We start from the raw sequence: 18,931 nt of genomic DNA, 5'->3' as shown, positions 1-18,931 counted from the left end.
GCCCGCGGGAGGCGGAGCCGAGAGCCACCCCGAGGGCGGGGGTTGGGGCGCGGGGAGGGGAGGGATGAGGCGGGACCAAGAGCCACCTGGAAGGGGAGGGGCCCAATGGGGGAGAGCTAGGGTCACGCGGCTCTGCGGAGTCACCACCCGAGGGCAGGAGAGGGCGTAGCCCCGAGCCCCGGGGTTTTGGGGGCCACAGACTGAAGCCAGAGAGACGGGGCCTGATGGGTCCCCGAGTGTCCTCAGAGAGTAGGGAGTCAGTCCTGGGATTCAGGTGAGCGCCCGCCACCTGGGCCGCGTGGCCGAAGGTGAGGCCCGCGATCAGGGGCTGGGCGGGGTCCGCAAGGGCACCTCCTGGTACCCCGAGACCCCCGCCCCCAGTGCCCGGGTCGGAACCGCTGCGCACGGTCCGCTCTGCGGCAGGACGGCCGCTGGGCTGCCCAGTTGTCGAAGATGGGCTGCTTCAGCAGCCGCCCTGGGACCGGTGAGGGCGAGCGCACACCTCCCTTAGCTGCTGTTTTTGTCCTGCGAATATGTGTAAAGTAGTTGCTTTGCCCTGGAAAAGCGGGTGTTTACCTGCTCCCTCACCTGTCTCAGGTGTGCACCTCGCTAGACCGGTCCCTGCGCTGGGAGGCGGAGCCGAGCGGGGAGGGCCCCTCCTCTTCCTGGGTAGGTGTCGGCAGCTCCAGGGGCGCCGGAACGGACCAGGCTCGGGGTCGCAAGTGAGTACGCGTGTCGGTGACGCCGCGGAACCTCACCTGGAAGCGGGACCACCCCTTACGCTTTACAGAAGTTTTGCTGGGGAGTGTACATCTTTGGTGAGAGAGGTAGAAACGGTGTCTTTGGGATTTTTTTTGCTGTTGCGCATCTATTAACACTTAGTTATCCCACAACTGTCAAAAGATAAGAGGAGCCAGCTCCCTGGACTCTCCACAAATGCGGTTGTGATTCAGGTTTAGCCCCAGTTGATTCAGTTAACAGAATGGCTCTTCTCGTCTTTAATTTTAGCGATTATCATTCACTTCATTTGTAAATATCTAATATTTGAAAAGCCAAGTATTAGTCACTATCTTTTTTCGTTCCCGTCTGTTTTAGTGGGGGACATGCTGGACCTTTGTTGGAAGGTTTGGCTTCAGCCTGCGCCTGGCTCGCGCAGCAGGAGTCAGAAGGCTGCCATTGTTTGCGGGCTCCCCTGGTGTAAGTGCCAGGCCCTCCTCACCTCACCTGGCCCTGCCTGTGATCAGCCACAGTTCCGGGGAACCTCTTGGGGCAGAGTGGCCGCCTCCCTGGTGCTGTGAGCGCTGGACCTTGGACCTCGGACCTCTTTCCTTTACTGTGGTGGTTTTTCCTTGTGTGATGAAACAGGAAACTGCTCTAAACAGGTAGATGACCATAAGGTAATGAGATTTACCCTGCTAGCTGGAAATGTGTCATTTTCACTTCATCTCAACAAATAGTTCTGTGTCACCACTGCTGCTGAGTTGGAGAGAATGACACAGACAGGGGACCCATGCCCACAGAGAGAAGGAATCTGATGGCCCCAGAATGTTCTACCAAAGGGGAGGAGGTTTTCAGGTTTTCTTTTGTATACAGAACATGCGTGTCCTGCATTTTTGTCCTCATGAGATTTTTTATTGAGGTGTGGGAGATGCCTGAATTAATAATGGGTTAGTCAGAAACCCTGCACACACGCACCTCAGAGAAATAACAAGTCTCCATGGTGCTGTTTAGTTCTTTGTGTGGCCTGCTATTGGAATACCTGCGCAGTGACCAGCTGGAGGTTAAAATCAGTTGTTACTTCCATCCTGTTTATCATGCATAAACTAAGGAGAATTGGTTATCTGGTTTACAAATGTTCTATTTAAACAAAATTTCTTTAAAATGAGTTAATACTATCCCTCATCTTTTGTAAGATTAAAGAAAAACATTTAAAAGAAATCTGTGCTCATCAAGAGTGATTTGATGCTTTTATTCCATTTAGGAAATTTTCTCAGGGGCTTTCTCACTGTTTAGAAAGAAGGATATGGTGTTTGGAAAGAGAACGCTGACAAGTCAAGGGGATGTTGCTGCCGTGTCGCTGAGTGACCGGTGGTCACAGACGTCTCTCTACAAGTTGCCTTATGCGCAAGTGTCATGATAAGACATCATCCTGTGCAGTTTAAGACCTAAACACACTGAATTTTTATTTTCTTTGGGAGGAGTCCATTTTTCACAGTCACTGATCAGACTAATGTGGCATGTGTAGTTCTGCTCTGAGCCAGGATCACTCTTCAGTTTGAGCAAAGGTAAAGTGGTATAAGTCAAGGGTCTCCTTCTGTTGGAAGTTATGGTTCTTGTCACTCCATACTCTCTGTCCCCTGTCTGAATCCGGTGGTCAGGGGAACAAGAAAAGAGGCCCAGGCCACGGTAATGTTTGGGGCTCAAATCATCAGTTTAGTTTGAAGTTTGGATTAGAAGGTTAATGACCTGACCAGAGAGACCAGTTTTGATTTCTAGAACTGACAGACTTTGTCTCCTTAAGACAAAGGAAGCAGTTAAACGCAGGCCACAGAGAGATAAGAATTAGTTTAAGAAACAGTGGTGTCCACCTAGAGGGGTGGGGTAGGGAGGGTGGGAGGGAGACAGAGGGAGGAGATATGGGGATGTATCTATATGTATAGCTGATTCACTTTGTTATACAGCAGAAACTAACACACCATTGTAAAGCAATTATACTCCAAAAAAGATGTTAAAAAAAAAAGAAACAATGGCCATAGTTATCACGTGGTAGTGTCCAGATGATAACGTCCTAATAAAGCTAAACTCAATATTTCAAAGGCTTTCAAAAGATTACATAGATATATAAAGTTTCTTTTACTTTAGCTAAGGTTTATAGCCAAAATAATAATTAATAAAAAATTTCCTATAGGTAGCCCTCTCATAATTGACTCCATTAAGGAAAATAATATATTAGATGCTTGTTGACCAGAGGGAAAGTTTGGGAAGCCCTTGAAGTCTTAAAATGGTGAGGTGTTGGGAGGGGGCCTTTCCTCTCCCTGCTTTCATTCTAGACTAGAGGGCTAGACTGGAAACTAGTCAGATTTCTCCCCGCAGGTGGCAGTTTACTCCAAATAGTATTCTAATGTCACCGTGGCCCCCAGTCACCCCAGCCCTGACTTTATTGCCCTATGACCAATATGGGAATTATTTCTACATCTTAAGCTCATTTCAAGCTTTTGAGGTTTCCAAAGTAAAAATTTTCTCAGTATTAAAAAAAAATCCTCTTAATTAAAAAAAAAAGTCTTAGTATGGAAATTTTCAAATATTTCAGTTACTTTTTAAAGAAAACTTTACATCTGTTTTCTTGGCTTGAGGTTTGGCATCCATCCTTCTCTTAGGAGTAAACTCAAATATTTATAGATGATTTGCTTTGCCTTGGAATTCAAGAGACTTAAGAATTTTATGAATGCTGAGATGCAAACCATGACAATAATGACCTTATCTTCACAACTTCAGCAATATAATGATATCAGCATTCTGAACAGACCATGCCCCTCTGCCTAATGGTACAGCAGAGGAAAAGTGGATGAGCCGTGGCTTGATGCTGAGGACAGGAATTGAGGCTTGTCTCTAAATCGTTGTTATTATTTGTTGGCTCTGACAGAAAAATTCACCATTATACAACTATGACCTGGCAATATGCTCATATTAGAAATGTAATAGGATCTTTACTATTCAAACAAATGAGCCAGGTTCTTCTGGAATTCAGCTGAATGTGAAGGTGTCCTCACCATGACCAGCCTTGTGACACCCAGCTCGCAGTGACACAGGGCTGTGTCTAGCACTCAGGCTTAGTGATTGAGCTTTGTAGTCTGCAGGCATCCCGGGCTGCATGTGAATTCCCCAGTCCAGTAGCTTTCCTTCCCATGTTTATAAAAGAGGCTCTGACCTTCCCTACACAGGATGTTTGCAATAGTGACTCTCAACTGTGGAATTTGCTTATTTAACTGGTTTAATTCTGCTTGGTTGATGGAGTTCAAAGTAGAAGGTCTTTTGGGGGTAAGGTTTATGTATCATTTACTAAGCTTTAGTTTCACGTGCCAGAAAATCTGATCCAAATTGGCTTTAGCAGAAAAGGATTTTACTGGTCCATGTGACTGAAGAGTCCAGAGCTGCTTGTGGCACCAGCTGTGGCCCAGCCCTGGGCTCAAGCAGTGCCGGCAGAGCCCAGGTTCTCTCTCCAACTCTAGTCAAGCGCTCCTCGGCATGGCTGTGCTCTCAGGCTCTCCCCAGTGGTGACAAAACCTTGCAGCGAGTCCAGACAGAAGTGCCTGTGACAGAGGCAGTTCCGGCAGCTCCCACACAAGCCCTTGGTCAGATGCTGATGTGGATCAGCCTTGGTTCCAAAGCTCTGCTGTAGCACAAGGAGGGCAGTGGGTCTAATTCTGCAAACGGGTCCCCTTCAGGTGCGGCGCGGTGGAAACAGACACACTGTGCTGGTTCCAAAACCAGAGGCATAGATGCTCAGTAGGAAAAGCAACCAATTGCCACTGACATTTATTGATTCAAGTCAATGCGATGTACTGACACCTGGATGTATGAAGAGGGCTCTGCAGGGGCACAAAGCTTTGTAAAAAGCACTGCTTCTGGCCTGTAAGGATTGCAGCTGAGTGGTGGACAGCTGTGTGGGTATGAGTCTCAAATCACAAGCTCGAGTGCCGGAAATGTAAGCATTCTATTGAGTCCTCGTTTTCAGCCATGTCTCAGAGTGGGAGTTGAGAAGAAGCGTCAGGTGTATGCCGTATCTGCCCACTCAGGTTTGCTTCTGGGTCTTCAGTTATCATTAGCTCTGAAGCTGGGCCCTGCTGCACTCACAAGGTCCTGACATCCCAGCTCTGATGGAACAACGGCAGAGTTTCCTGCAAGCAGAGAGCTGGCTCTCCCGTGCCTTCTGGGCTGAAGGGGTCTTAGTTGGGTGAGCACCACTTGGCAGTGGGGCTGCTTGAGGCTTTTTAGACCAGTGTGCTTGTTGGTCTCCTTACACTCAGATCTCCTTAGTTTGGGGTTTGGTTTGGTTTGGTTTTGTCCTCCCTTTCCTGTGACAACCTAGAAAGGACTATTTTAAGGTATTATGCCATCAACTTGTACCACGCTTCCCTCTCACCCTCCTCTCTCTCAAGATCTAAGAAATGTTACAGAGTCTGAGAGTCAGGGAACCTTTGCTCTTACTCAGCACACATTCTTCTAAACCCACTGGATTTTCTATGTAAATGAGCCTTTCCTCATCCTCACAGGGTTTTGATCTTTAATTCCTAAAAGCAACAAATGCTTTATTCATTTAACAAATATTTATTGGGCACTTACTATATGTGATTATGGTGTGTGTTGGAGATATTACAGTTAATAAAATAGTCAATGTGCTTAACCTCATGGCACTTACATTCTAGAGAGGGAGATTAGGTTAGAACGATTAGATTAGATAGATAGACAGATAGACAGACAGGGTAGATAAAAGCCATGCTGTAGACTAAATATGGTGGAAAAACTTTGAGGCATGTTATCAATGAGATATTACTTAGAGCATTTCTTTGGAGAAATGACCATAGGAGTTCAAGACTGGAAACAGAGAAACCACAGAGGAGGCTGCTGAACAGACACCACAAGAACGGATATTCCCTGGGCCAGACTGGTGGCAGGGGAGTGGGTGAGATGTAATCAAATTCTGAGCATGTTGAAGGTCTATACTCCAGTAGGGTGTGCTGGTGGATTGGCACTGGGAATGAGAGAGAGATGGAAGTCACGGTTGACCCAGGTTTTGAGTGTGAGCTCCCTGATGGATGAAACCTACCTGGAGAGGAAACTCAGGGAGCAGGCTGGAGACGAGGTTAGGGCATCACAGTTAAGTCTAAACGTGATTAATTTGAGATGCTTACTTGGATACTTGATTTCAAGGTCCAATCAGTAATTGATACGGTGAGTCTGGCATTTAGGGAAAGGTTAAAGAATAGATCAAGCTTGGAGGATTATCAGATATAAATGGTGCTTAAAGTCACAGGACCTGAGGTGTGAGTGTGAATAGGAAAGGTGGAGGCTTGGGGAAGCTGAGAGGACCCTGAAAGGGCTGGCCTCCACTTCTTCACTCCTTCTCAGAGGCTGTCGATGGGAAAAAAATGCACAATGTGAGAGTTGTGAGTTAAGTTTTATTGGGGGCAAAATGAGGACTGTAGCCCGGGAGACAGCCTCTCAGACAGTGCTGAGGAACTGCTCTGAAGAGATGGGGTGGGCAGGCCAGTATACACGTGATTTCGGTGAAGGGGGTACATGTAATCAAGCACACATTTTGGCAGAAGTTCGCTGCCAGTCACAAGCAGATGTCTCTATCAATGATTTTAGTGCTTTTCTAGATAGGAGAAAATGCGAGAAGCTGTGCTCTTAAAATCTTCTCCTGAAAATATCTAAGTATCTGAAGGCCTGTTCTGCCAGTTCTTTCCTGAGCACAGAGGGCTTGGTTCCTGAGCTCCGTCCTGAGCTCCTTTCAGGGTGTGTTAAAGGTCAGCGACTGCAGTGACCTAATCTTTGTAGAGTCCGATGGCAAGTGACAATTTTCAGTTGGCAAGACAGACGAAGGCAGTGTTAGCAACCTTGGCACTGCTGGGTCCTCTGGGACCTCTCCCACAAGACATGGTGGCAGGCGTCTTCCTTGCTTCTTGGGTCATCCGTTGTTTTGTGCGGCCCAGGTGGTAAAGCTCTGCTCAGCTGCCCCAGGAAGGGATGGCCCCGGGGTGGGGGAATCTTGCCAAATCTCAGGTCTGGTCTGAGATTTAAGTTAGTCATGGTTTCAAGTAGAAGCAGTGTTTAAAGTTGATTTTGAAGAATGAGTGGAATTTTAAGAGGTCAGAGGTTGGCATTTTTTTTCCTCTAGGGCCAGACAGCCCGTATATCAGGCTTTGGGGGCCAAGAGGAAAACTGAGGCTATGTATCGACACTTACGCAACAAGAGAGAAAACAATCTTCCACAAATTTTTACTGATAAAAACTGAATTATAATAATAATTGAGAACTTTTTTTGTAATCCAAGTCTACTGACGGGTAGAGTGGGATTCTCTTTATGGGAGAACGTTTTCACCTTGAGTTCACTATTTAGCGCCCCTCATCACGATAGATCACAAATGTTCAGCTATCAATGCTGATCTAGGATGGGATTTTACCTGTTTCATCTTTGAAAGTGTGCTCACACACAAAATATTCTTCTTTTGATTCATTTTTTTTCAACCAGCCGTGCCCATGGGAGAACAGGGCATGGCTGGATGTGCCGAGTCCTCGGGGCCTCTGAGCTCCCGACGCCCCTTCGGTACGTGCTCTGGGAGGGGCGGTGGGGCTCCTGTAAGGGGCTGACACCGAGCTCCCTCAGGGAGTAGTGAGAGGCCATCTGGCGAGCCCGTTTGGCCAGAGGCCTGGGAAAGCCCTCTCGGAGTCCTCTCCACAGCCCCCCGCACTGAGAAACCAGAGGCCCCACTGCTCTGAGGACTCCTGCCCCTGCCGCCCCCAGAGGGAGCCCAGCCTGGTGGAGGGCAGCTGTCCGCCGTCCTCGGGCTGAGCGACAGGTTCTCCAAGGAGGGCTGCATCTCCTCACATTTCCCCCCCGAGGACTGTCCCTCAGCCAAGGGCGCCACACAGAGTGAATAACTCCCACAGTGAATATCCCCTCTTTGACCCGCTGTGTGCATCCCACCTGCCATTGGACTCTGCCTGCTATACCTATTCCAGGTGAACAGGGCGGTTACGGCCAGAGGCATAACTCGGGCGCAATGAGGAAGGCACAGGAAGGGGCCTATAACATGAAGTTTTCAGGCACGTGCTAATAGGAGCACTTGGTACAGCAAAGATCTATCTTTTTATCCATTTTAACATTTAATAAAAAGGCAAAACTACTGCTTTGCTTTTAGAAGGACCTGCAAGTAGTCTATTAGGAATGCTATGTAATCAAAGAGAAAGATACTGACATATGGTATGTTATACTTTATGTGTTTTTACCCAGTTATCTACCTCCCCAAACTAATTAAGTGATTAGAATGTATATAAAACAAGTCTAGTCCTAGGTTAGGAAATAAAAATTACAGATTCTTCTCCATCTTTCTTCTGCAGCAAATACCATGGAGAGATGAGAAATAATTTTTAAACATAATAAGTAGGGTTATGTCAGCTGCAGCAACAAGCCCCCAAATCTCGATTTCTTAGCACAAGAAGAGTTGTGGTGGGCAGCTTCCCCTGTGTTCTGATCCAGGGGTCTCCATCCCTCCCACTGTGGCCGTATCCTGGAGACCCCTTCAGGCAGCCAGTGGTAGGAAAGGGAGGGTGCAGAAAACCCTCCTTCTCACTATTTGGGCGTAGAAGCAACATCCATTACTGTCTCTTGGCAGCCGCTCCCGGGGCCAGAGCTGTGCTGACGCGGGAAGCACACGAGTGTGTGGGAAACTAGCTAACACAGCAGACCCCCTGCATGCGACTTGTTCATTCCATAAAGAGTAAGGTTACATCATCTTAGATCCCAACAGAAATTAAGAAAACAAAGGCCTCAGCTAGTCCTACGCCAGGTATCAAAGCATGTGCGTTACAAATGGACAGTGCACGTTAGTCGGTTTTCTAGTCGCACTCCGGTTGCCTTGCTGATCGCCAGCTCGGTACCTCCTTTGTAGCGATCCAGCGCAGAAGAGGCGGGCCCCCATCGCGTCTGTTCACACAGGTTGTGGTTTTCGGAAGCTGTCAATTGTGGCAATACCATATTGGAAACTTGGAAATGCCCCCTACCATGCACACTTTTTCTTGATCACTGTGGAATACCAAAGCCAATTGTATGTCATTAGCCTGCTACTGACATTAGTCAAGTCATGATTAACAGCTACTTCCATAAAATGTACTTTAAAGGCCGAAATATCTACATAAATATGTTCACTTGGAATTTTTCTAGGTTGTATTTTTTCTAAGACCTTCTAAATCCAGACTGTATAACCAAAGCATTGATAATAGGAAAAGTTTAAAGACCACTAGTAAATCGACATAATTTTAAATGGATGTTTTAAGATTCCTTCCCTATTTAAAAATTATGTGCTTCTGAGAATTTTTCTGTGTTCATCTTTGTGTTTCATATTCACCATCGCAAGTGAAAGTAGAGAACCAAGAGCATCAGCCTTTCTGTATGTCAGTACCATCGTCAAAATGGGACAGTGTGATTTTAAACAAATACATGATCGAGAAGATGAAGAGCAACTTTATGTTAGTTCCTAAAAATTCAAAATTCAGAATTGTCAGTGGTATACAAATGCATATAATAACAACTGAATATTTAGTGTATAGCCACTCACCAAATCCCTGTCCTTTGAATTATGTGTGTGTGTGTGTGTGTGTGTGTGCACACGCTCCCACATGTGTGGGGGAGGGGAGGCTATGTGTGCTCTCTTGTTTGTGTAAAACATAAGGGTACACTTTTCACTTTTCTACACCTCTTCATGCAAGACATGTTGTTGGCTGTGAGAGGTCAGATTTTAAACAAAAGACAACTTATGGAGTAATTATTCATAATATACATATTTTTTTACAGCTGGATTCATATGTTTCCACTAATATATTAACTATTTAATAGTACAGGATTCAACTTATGCTGAACAATCTTTGTTCTGTAATAGTTCAGACATACAAAGGACTATTGAGAATAACAATTTTTACATCCGTGACTTACTATGCACAGCCTAAGGGGAAAAAGTACAAGTTTCCAGTAAGCTTCCTATATAAGCCTTCCCCAGAGCCACCCCACCCCCAAATCGAATATCATTTTACTTTATTTTTATATATAAATATTTGTATAACATTTATGTAAATGTTTACGTAAATGTGTGATACCCTATATATCTTTATGCAACTTGTTTTTGCTGTCAATATTATTCACATTTTGCCATGTTGATACAGTAGATCTAGTTTATCTGAAGTTCTGTATAGAATACAATTTTAATACTACACCAAACTAGATATATCCGTCCTCCTCTTGAGGGACGTTTGTCTCCTGTTTGAATGTATTTATTTCTTTGTGCTGTTAAAAGCGCTGCCTCGGTGGGTGGCTGGGCTCAACAAGTTACCACAGACTGGTCGGCTTACAACAGACACGCCCTCTCCCACCTGGAGGCTGCCCGTGGGGTGTCAGCTGGGCCGCGCTTGGAGGCACGCACCCCTCCAAGAGTCCTGACTTCTCTCTCCCAACTCCTGGGGTCCCAGTGCTCCTGGGCTTGTGGCTGCACGGTCCAGCCTCTGCCTCTGTGACCACGTTGCCTTCCCCTCCTCTCTGCATCTTCCCCTTTCTGTCTCCTTAAGGACTTAGGGGCCGCCTGGGTAGTCGAGAACGATTAACTTAATTAATTACATCTGCAAAGACCCTGTTTCCAAATAAGGTCCCTTTCACAGGGTCCAGGTAGACGTGAATTTGGGAGCCACCATTCAGCCGGGCAGCCAGTGCCTCTGAGCACGTCCAGGAGTAGAATTGGTGGGTCATCTCCAGCTGTCCTCAGAACAGCTCCCACAGCAGCTGCACTTACTCACGTCCCCACCAATGGGACAGAGGCTTCCCTATGTGCCCCTGCACAACCTACACATGCTCATTGGCAGGCTTTTTTTAATTTCCGTCAACCTAAAGGACAAGAAACGGTAATGCATTATGGTCTAGCTTTGCATGTCCCTGGCTTCTAGGGAGTTAGATCAACTTTTCATATATTTATTGGCCATGGAGGTTTCCTCTTCTGTGGATTAACTAATTGAACACTTTGCCCCATTTTCTATAGTGATTTCATATTTTTATTGATATTAAAAGATCTTTATATATTCTGGGTGTGGTACATATATACAATGGAATATTACTCAGCCATAAAAAAGAATGAAATCATGCCATTTGCAGCAACATGGATGGACTTCGAGACTGTCATACTGAGTGAAGTAAGTCAGACAAAGAGACAAATATATGATATCACTTATATGTGGAATCTAAGAAAAGGGTACAAATGAACTTATCTATAAAACAGAAAAAGTTACAGATGTAGAAAACAAACTTATGGTTACCAGGGGTTGGGGGGAAGGATAAACTGGGAGATTGGGATTGACATATGCACACTACTATATATAAGACAGATAACTAATAAGCACCTACTGTATAGTACAGGGAACTCTACTCAATACTCTGTAATGGCCTATATGGGAAAAGACTCTAAAAAAGAGTAGATATATGTATATGTATAACTGATTCACTTTGCTGTACACCAGAAACTAACACAACATTGTAAATCAACTATACTCCAATAAAAATTTTTTTTTAAAAAAAAGAAAGAAATGGAAGAAGCAAAATGTCCAGAACTAAAGAAGGATTTAAGAATTCAACTTCAAAAATCCTAAATTTTAAATAACAAAAGAAAAAGTAGAAGATACTAAAGATATGATTGAAATACAAATTGAAAAATTCAAATTGATTCATAATTATAATAAATCAATTAACCATAAATCATGTCAATCATAATAAACATAAATAAGTTTAAAATTTCTATATTAAAAAATAAAAGATCTTTAGATATTCTGGATCCTAAATCTCTGTCACCTAAGTTTATGACAAATATCTTCCAATCTGTGGCTTATATTTTTATTTTTTAAATGTATGTTGATACAACTTTTTAAACTTTAATGTAGTTGAATGTATCTGTAGTTTCCCGTTATTGTTGTGCCTTGTTTGTAGCATTCCTCCATCCTCAAATCATAAAGATATTCCCTATTCTTTTTATTCTAAAAGTACTAAGTTTTGCTTTTAATATTCAGGCATTCAGTTACATTGAGTTTGTGTGTGTGTGTATGATGTGATATTGTAATCTAATTTTATTTTGTTTTCCTTTGAATGACCTAAAGTCCCAGAATAATTTATTAATCTACCATGTTATCTCTGTCATATATTTTTAAATATATGAGTATATATATATATATGAATATTCCTTTCTTGCTTTTGTCATGAAGGTAGAATTTTTAATTAAGTACTGTGGATTATTCAATAAATTGTGTTGTATATTTTTAAAATATTAGGTTCTTACTTCATATCCTATACCAATGCAAGTTTGAGGAGGATCAAATATTTAATGTAAAATAAAAGCTCTGGAAGAAGAAAATTTAGAATAATACTTGTATAATTTTTTTCTTAAAGGCCTTTAGTCACAATAATAGAAAGGTGATAATGGTAGAAGGCTCAGAGAGATATTGCCATATAAATAAAAACAAATACTGAAAAACTATACATAAAAGTATAAAAACAAGAAGCTGAGATACAAACTTGCGAAATGATTAAAATTACAGACAAAAGGAGTATGGCACCAGAAAAATAAGCAAAGAACATGAACAGAAAATATGCAAAATAAAATGTAAACAAACAAAAAAAATTCGCTAGTATTCAGATTAAATCAAATAAAAATTTCTCCTCCTTTCTGATGTGCACACTTTGCCTCGACCAACTTCCCTAGTAACAGTACGAATTTTTTTATGGTAATACCCAGTGGTTCTAAGGTTGGATAGTAATTTTAGAAGGTGATTTGATAATGGAATAAAAAGCTAGACATTTTTGATTTTTTTCAGTCATTAATTCCAACTCCTAAGATTCTCTCAAGATAATTACCATCGAACAGTGGTATCACTAAAAACTAAAAATGGAAATAATCTACTTGTTTAGCAATAGGAACCAACTGAAGCACACACTAAAATGCAGACAGTAGTATTGGTGAGTATTACTAGTAGGGATGCCTTTTTTCTTCAATATTTGTGTATCTATATCTTTCCTTTATTTTTACAATGCACTTATGCCATAATTTCTGGTGGTTAAAAAATATAGAAAAATTTTCAGGGACTTCCCTGGTGGTCCAGTGGTTAAGACTCCATGCTTCCAGTTCTGGGGGCGCGGGTTCAATCCCTGGTCGGGGAGCTAGGATCCGACATGCCACGCGGTGCAGCCAAAAAAAGAAAAAACAATTTTTCCTCATAGTTGGGCCTTTTGCACTATGAATTTGAAAAGTAATTCTCCCATAATTTCTGGTTCTTTTATAGTATGACTTTTGAGGTGGTTTTTTTTTTTGGTTTTTTTTTGTTTTTTTTGCGGTACGCGGGCCTCTCACTACTGTGGCCTCTCCCGTTGTGGAGCACAGGCTCTGGATGCGCAGGCTCAGCGGCCATGGCTCACGGGCCCAGCCACTCCGCGGCATGTGGGATCTCCCTGGACTGGAGCACGAACCCGTGTCCCCTGCATTGGCAGGCGGACTCTCAACCACTGCGCCACCAGGGAAGCCCTGACTTTTGGTATTTTAAATCATCAATGCATTTGGAGTTTATTGTTATGTAATGTGAAACTGTGGATGACTTTTTTCCCCCAAAGGACCACTATTTATTGTGTACAACAGCTTTTCCACAATGGTTTGAGGTGCAATATTTATCATATATTAAATTAATTTATATATTTGAGCCAATTTCTGAATTTTTTTAATGGATTATTTTATATATATAAATTTATTTTATTTTACTTATTTTTTTTTTTTTTGGCTGCGTTGGGTCTTCATTGCTGTGCGCAGGCTCTCTCTAGTTGCGGCGAGTCAGGGCTACTCTTCGTTGCGGTGCGCAGGCTTCTCATTGTGGTGGCTTCTCGTTGGGAGCACGGGCTCTAGGCATGTGGGCTTCAGTAGTTGTGGCACGTGAGCTCAGTAGTTGTGGCTGGCGGGCTCTAGAGTGCAGGCTCAGTAGTTGTGGTGCATGGGCTTAGTTGCTCCGCGGCATGTAGGACCTTCCCAGACCAGGGCTCGAACCTGTTTCTCCTGCATTGGCAGGCGGATTCTTAACCACGGTGCCACCAGGGAAGCCCTGAATTTTCTATTTTGTGAAATTGATTTTTCTGTCTGTATTTACATCACTAAGAGGTAAATTATTGAGGCTTTATAATATGTTAAACCAGAGCTTATCCCCTTCATTCTTCTTCTTTCACACATTTTCTTCTAGCTTTTCTTGCTTATTTTTCCATATGAGTTTGGGAACTACTTTGTTTAATAGTTAGACACTTGTTAGACTTAAAAGAGAATATGAATTTGATTTCATTTTTCAAAAAGTAGAAAAACCATCATAAGAAAATTGAAAAGATAAATGGCAAAGAAGAAATCAATGTTTGTAACTCATATTCTAGAAAAAAAGGTTTATTCCCTTAATATACAAATCAATAAGGAACAGAGAAATAGCCTCCATAAATGGGCAAGAAATTAAAAAAAAAGATTTGACAGAAATGGAAAGATATTCAATATCACTCCTCATAAAAAACAAAAGTACACTGAGAGCTTCATGACAAAGAAACTGGTACTGGAATTGCCACTTGCCGTAAACAACCAGAAATTGGGGAAAACATATGGAGCATCTGTTTTCATGTTGGACAACAGGCGAGTGGGTCTAGGATCCCAGAGGAGAAGGGAAATTGAGGTAAAGTCCACAATTGCCCGTTTTTCTGCCTGGAGCACTTTCCAAGCTGCAGCACAGGGAGGGAAGCCCACCGTGGCATGGATTCGTTCTGAATGGGAGAGACAAATTGAGTTTGGAGAGGCTGAGCAACTGGAGTTTACAGAGCAGATTCCCAGAGGAGAGTGAATCAGAGACGGAAGGAGCTCAAGAAATCTGCAGAGGGACCCGTGAGTCCTTGGCTGAGCAGGAAGCATTGTGTGAAGGGGACACTTTCAGGGCAGGGCAAAGAACGACTCTCAGGAAGCTGTGAGGCAAACAGTCCTCAGAGTTTATGCAGCATTGGGAGCAGTGGTTCCAACCAGCCGAGTGAGAGAGTGTGTCACATCCGAGGACGTTCAGGAGAGAGCCCAGAGTCACGTGGTAACTGCAGGCCTGGCACCGAAGACTACACACTCCAAGCAAAACATAAAAGCAAGCCTTGGAAGGACTGAGCTGATCTGCAAGTGACTCCCTGGTGCCAGTACAAACGCAGCAACACTGTTTAAAGAAGACAACAAGATCTAGATCCTCACCATGGCAGTGTTCATAGCTCTAGCAACCACCAAATTTCACTAGCAATGGGCAGAAACAGTAAAACATAACCCATAACTAGGAGAAAAGTCAGTCAAAAACAGACCCAGAAAGGGCAGAGATGATGCAATCATCAGACAAGGATATAAAAACACTTTTTAAAATATGCTCAAGGATTGAAGGAACAACAAAAACACAATGAGGATAGAACTGGAAAGAATGAAAAACAACCAGTGGAACTTTCAGGGCTGAAAACACAATCTTTGCAATGAAAAATTCATCTGATGGTCGGAACAGCAGGATTTATATTGAAGCCTCTTGGTTTCTTTGACTCTTCTGGTTCCTTGTCCTGTGATAAAGGAATGATCCATCCCATATACTTCAGAGCTGGAAAGATTATGTGAGCATTGCTAAGATGAATAAACCTTCCTCTGAGTTTATGAATACCCAACCAATGCTGAAAACATAGAATGCTATACAAGTGCAAATGTTCATTAATTGAAGTAATCACTCAATTCCTGAGTCTACTAGAATTTTACTAATAAGGAAAATCTGTGCAGACAGGTCAAACATTTTCAACAAAATAGTCAACTATATTAAATTTTATATTATCTGTTATAGGCAGTAGTAAAATACATCTTTTGTTCATTCTTAACATTTTAATATTTTTTGTTAATATTGTGGTGAGTTAAGAATTACAGGGAAAAGATACATAATTGGGAGACTGGACCAGATTTTAAGATCCTTTAGAATTCCATGATTTTATAATTTCTGAGATTTTTTGAGAGTTTAGGGTTTCCCAGTCTCAGTGAATTTAATTTACTAGGAAAATAGAGATGAAATGATCAATAAATAAGGATTTTCAATTTATTTCCTTTGCCTGGTAGGATACAATTTGATAATGCTTAATTGTGTATGAAAAAATGAAATTACAGCAAATTTCTAACTTCTATTTAATAGATCTCTTCATTAAAATCATTTTTTAAAATCTTTCAGTGAATAACCCTATACCTTCCAATTTGAAATCTGAAGCAAAAAAGGCTGCTAAAATTCTAAGAGAATTCACAGAAATAACTTCCAGAAATGGACCTGATAAGATCATTCCTGGTAGGTAATAAAATATATACTTTTCACTTCTACATCTGCTCTGTTCCTTAACTTACCTTCTCAAACCTCGACTTCACACAGGTCCTCAGACCACCTTTCTCCTCTAAGCCCGTCTTCCCGGCTGGTGTCCTGGGCAGCCTCCCTCTCCCACCCGCCTTGTAAGACTCCCTCTCCTCCTCCCCTTTGCAGGGCCCATGGCCCTAAGTACCCTGTGTCCTTTTCCACTTCCACTTTCCTCAAACTCACAGGTCCTTGTCCTCAATTTCTGAGGACTTTTGCAAACTCATCTTGCTAACTCACTAGCTACTCTCATAAATAAATTTTAATTTTGTGTTTTTTTTCTTTCTAGGTAAGATAGTTATACTTTATAGTGGTTTAAGAAGGCTAATCAGTGATTCCCAGCACAGCTACACATCTGTATTCCCTGGGTCATTAAAGTGCAGTTCCTAAACTCCCCCTGCACCCCGACCTGCTGAATCAGACCCTGGGAGCAGCGTGGCCAGGATTACAAATTTTATCACGTCTCTAATGTGATTCTCCTGTAGTCAGGCTGACCACACAAGACCTGGTCCAGAGGCAAGCCTTTGGGAACCACTGTCTGTTCATTACTACTACCAGTTATTTCTAAGAGGTGTTTCCGAGAATACCTACCTGATGCAAAGACACTCATATGCAGACTAGCTTAGGCAGCTGCGGGCTAATTTCCCTCTTAGTGCAAAACTCTCATCCTGCATTAGAGAAACCAGTTTAATTTCTTAAGCCAGATTTTCTGAAGTTATTTAACAGACCTTTAAGGGTTGTAAAAATTTCTAATTTGTTGTTGTTATAGTAATAATATTAAGTGTTGTTATTTTGGCCCAGCCACTCCTCCCATCTTAAGAAAACAGCGCTTCATAGAGCCTTGCTACTCGAAGGCAGATGACCACATCTGGGCATCACCTGGGAGCTTGTTAGAAATGCAGGACCTCAGGCTCCACTCCAGCCTGATGAATCAGAATCTGCATTTTTCACAAGATCTCCAGTGAGTTACATGCACGTACAAGTTAGAGAAGCACTGTGTAACACTTGAAGAAAATTCAACCAGAAGAACTCAATTTTCTTTAGCTCTATTCTGAAGCAGAAGACAAGACATTTCTCAATATACAGCAGCATCTACATACATGTCAGGCTAGCCCAATTTACAGATAAGCTGTATTTCCTACCATAAAAACATCTGGGTATGGATTTTTTCTCGTGGATTTTGTCCAGCGAAATTCTGCCTTGACTTTATTCTGCTTCCAGTCAAGGGCCACCCGACTCCCTTTCACTGGGTGTAGCTCAGAAAACGAAAAGCCGTTTACACAGCAGCCTGAATAAGGGAAGTCCCGCAGGGGTGCGGGCTGTGTGTCTGATGGAAGCCAGAGAGGCCACAGCTGCCAGATGACCAAGCCTCATCTTTCCTTGGGATGAGGAGGGAGGGCCCATTACGCACTCATTAAAGCTAGGGAGGTGTATTATGTGATAGGAGATAAAATCTGAAAAATATTTTAAAACAAAATGCCCAGACCTTTAGCCTTTCTTAGGCTGTGAGTTCACAGTCCTTTGGTGTGAGGGGCTCTGAGAAGTAAGTGAAACTCAATTTAGAGAGTAAATCTGCAATCAGTGCATCTACTTTACAAATGAAGAGCCAATTGGACAGTTATTTCGGGGTTATTGGTATTTTAATGTCCCTGAATCTGGGTGGATAAGATATAAAAACACACCTGACATTTGAACTATGTTCATTTTTAAAATATACTTCTGTTATACCTAATGTTTCTGAATAGAGGCAATACCCACTGTAAAAGCACTGAGAATGGCGTGTGAGGATATTCTACCAACAAGTGTTGTATAAACAAACCTATCTGATGTATAATGAAGCTGTCAACATCAGTACCATGTGTCACACCCTTTAGAACACAAGCTAAGGCACACTTAGTTGATGAGCATCAGAGAGAAGAGAGCCTTACTTCTAAACCTTGTTTAAGTACCAAGAGCTCCAGGAATGGTCTGTGTGTTACCCTCCTCGTGCTCTTGGTTGAATCGTCTCTGAGAGTCTGTTATTAATTTAAACTTTGAAATGGTGTGCATAAGTGTATTAGAAATTTAGTGTTTCCTAGGGACACCCACAAAGCCTTTCTTGTGTATTTGAGTACACTGTCTGGTTTGACTTCCTTGACAGAATATTTGACTAAAATGATGATAAATTAAACTACCTTAAAAGTAACATTGGGATCCAAGAATAATTTCCAATGTTTAGGCTTCCTTTGTTATTTGAAAGATGTACTATTGTGTAAATAAATCCTCAGACTAGTAAGGCACTGTGTTTAGTGGGTACCTAAGTTAATAACCTTCCTTTTATGTAACAAACTTCCCTGAAATGTGAATAAACCAATATTTTGTAAATTGAATTATATTTTCAGTGCACTGGTAGTTATGTGTTATTCCAATACTGATCAGATCACTTTATAAAGTCAAAAAACTTTTTAAAGTGGCAAAATCATTTAATTTTCCTGGTTTTGAATCCAGATTTTCATATTAATAGCAGCTGAACTCAACAATGTGGCTCTAAGTTCCAACGTCCTGCTGCACACTGCGTGTCAGTCACTTTGGAAGTCTCTCCTTAATACTATGTAGGTCTTAATTTCTTTGAAAATACTTTTATAACTTTTAAAATTATAAATTATGTTGTAAATTAATTGAAATCTCCAAATTATTTGTCCTGCTACTAGATATCAGTACAGTCCCAACCCAGTGTCTC

At 42.4% G+C, this 18,931-nt stretch overlaps 1 protein-coding gene across 2 annotated transcripts in view; it reads left to right on the top strand.

Annotated features, from left to right (window-relative positions):
- The first annotated feature begins 114 nt into the window (after positions 1-114).
- Positions 115-18,931, top strand: part of SH3YL1 (SH3 and SYLF domain containing 1) — a 41,762-nt gene continuing 22,945 nt past the window's right edge. For both annotated transcript variants that reach the window (XM_060117203.1, XM_060117202.1), the window contains exons 1-3: positions 115-274; positions 598-722; positions 16,042-16,152. In XM_060117203.1, the coding sequence (XP_059973186.1) occupies position 722; positions 16,042-16,152 (112 nt within the window). In that variant the 5' untranslated portion in view covers positions 115-274; positions 598-721. The remainder of the gene's footprint in view (positions 275-597; positions 723-16,041; positions 16,153-18,931) is intronic.

This window comes from Mesoplodon densirostris, chromosome 14, assembly GCF_025265405.1.
Source record: "Mesoplodon densirostris isolate mMesDen1 chromosome 14, mMesDen1 primary haplotype, whole genome shotgun sequence".
Lineage (NCBI taxonomy): Eukaryota > Metazoa > Chordata > Mammalia > Artiodactyla > Ziphiidae > Mesoplodon > Mesoplodon densirostris.
The sequence above is the reverse complement of the archived record's forward strand: the minus strand, read 5'-3'. Positions and strand labels throughout refer to the sequence as shown.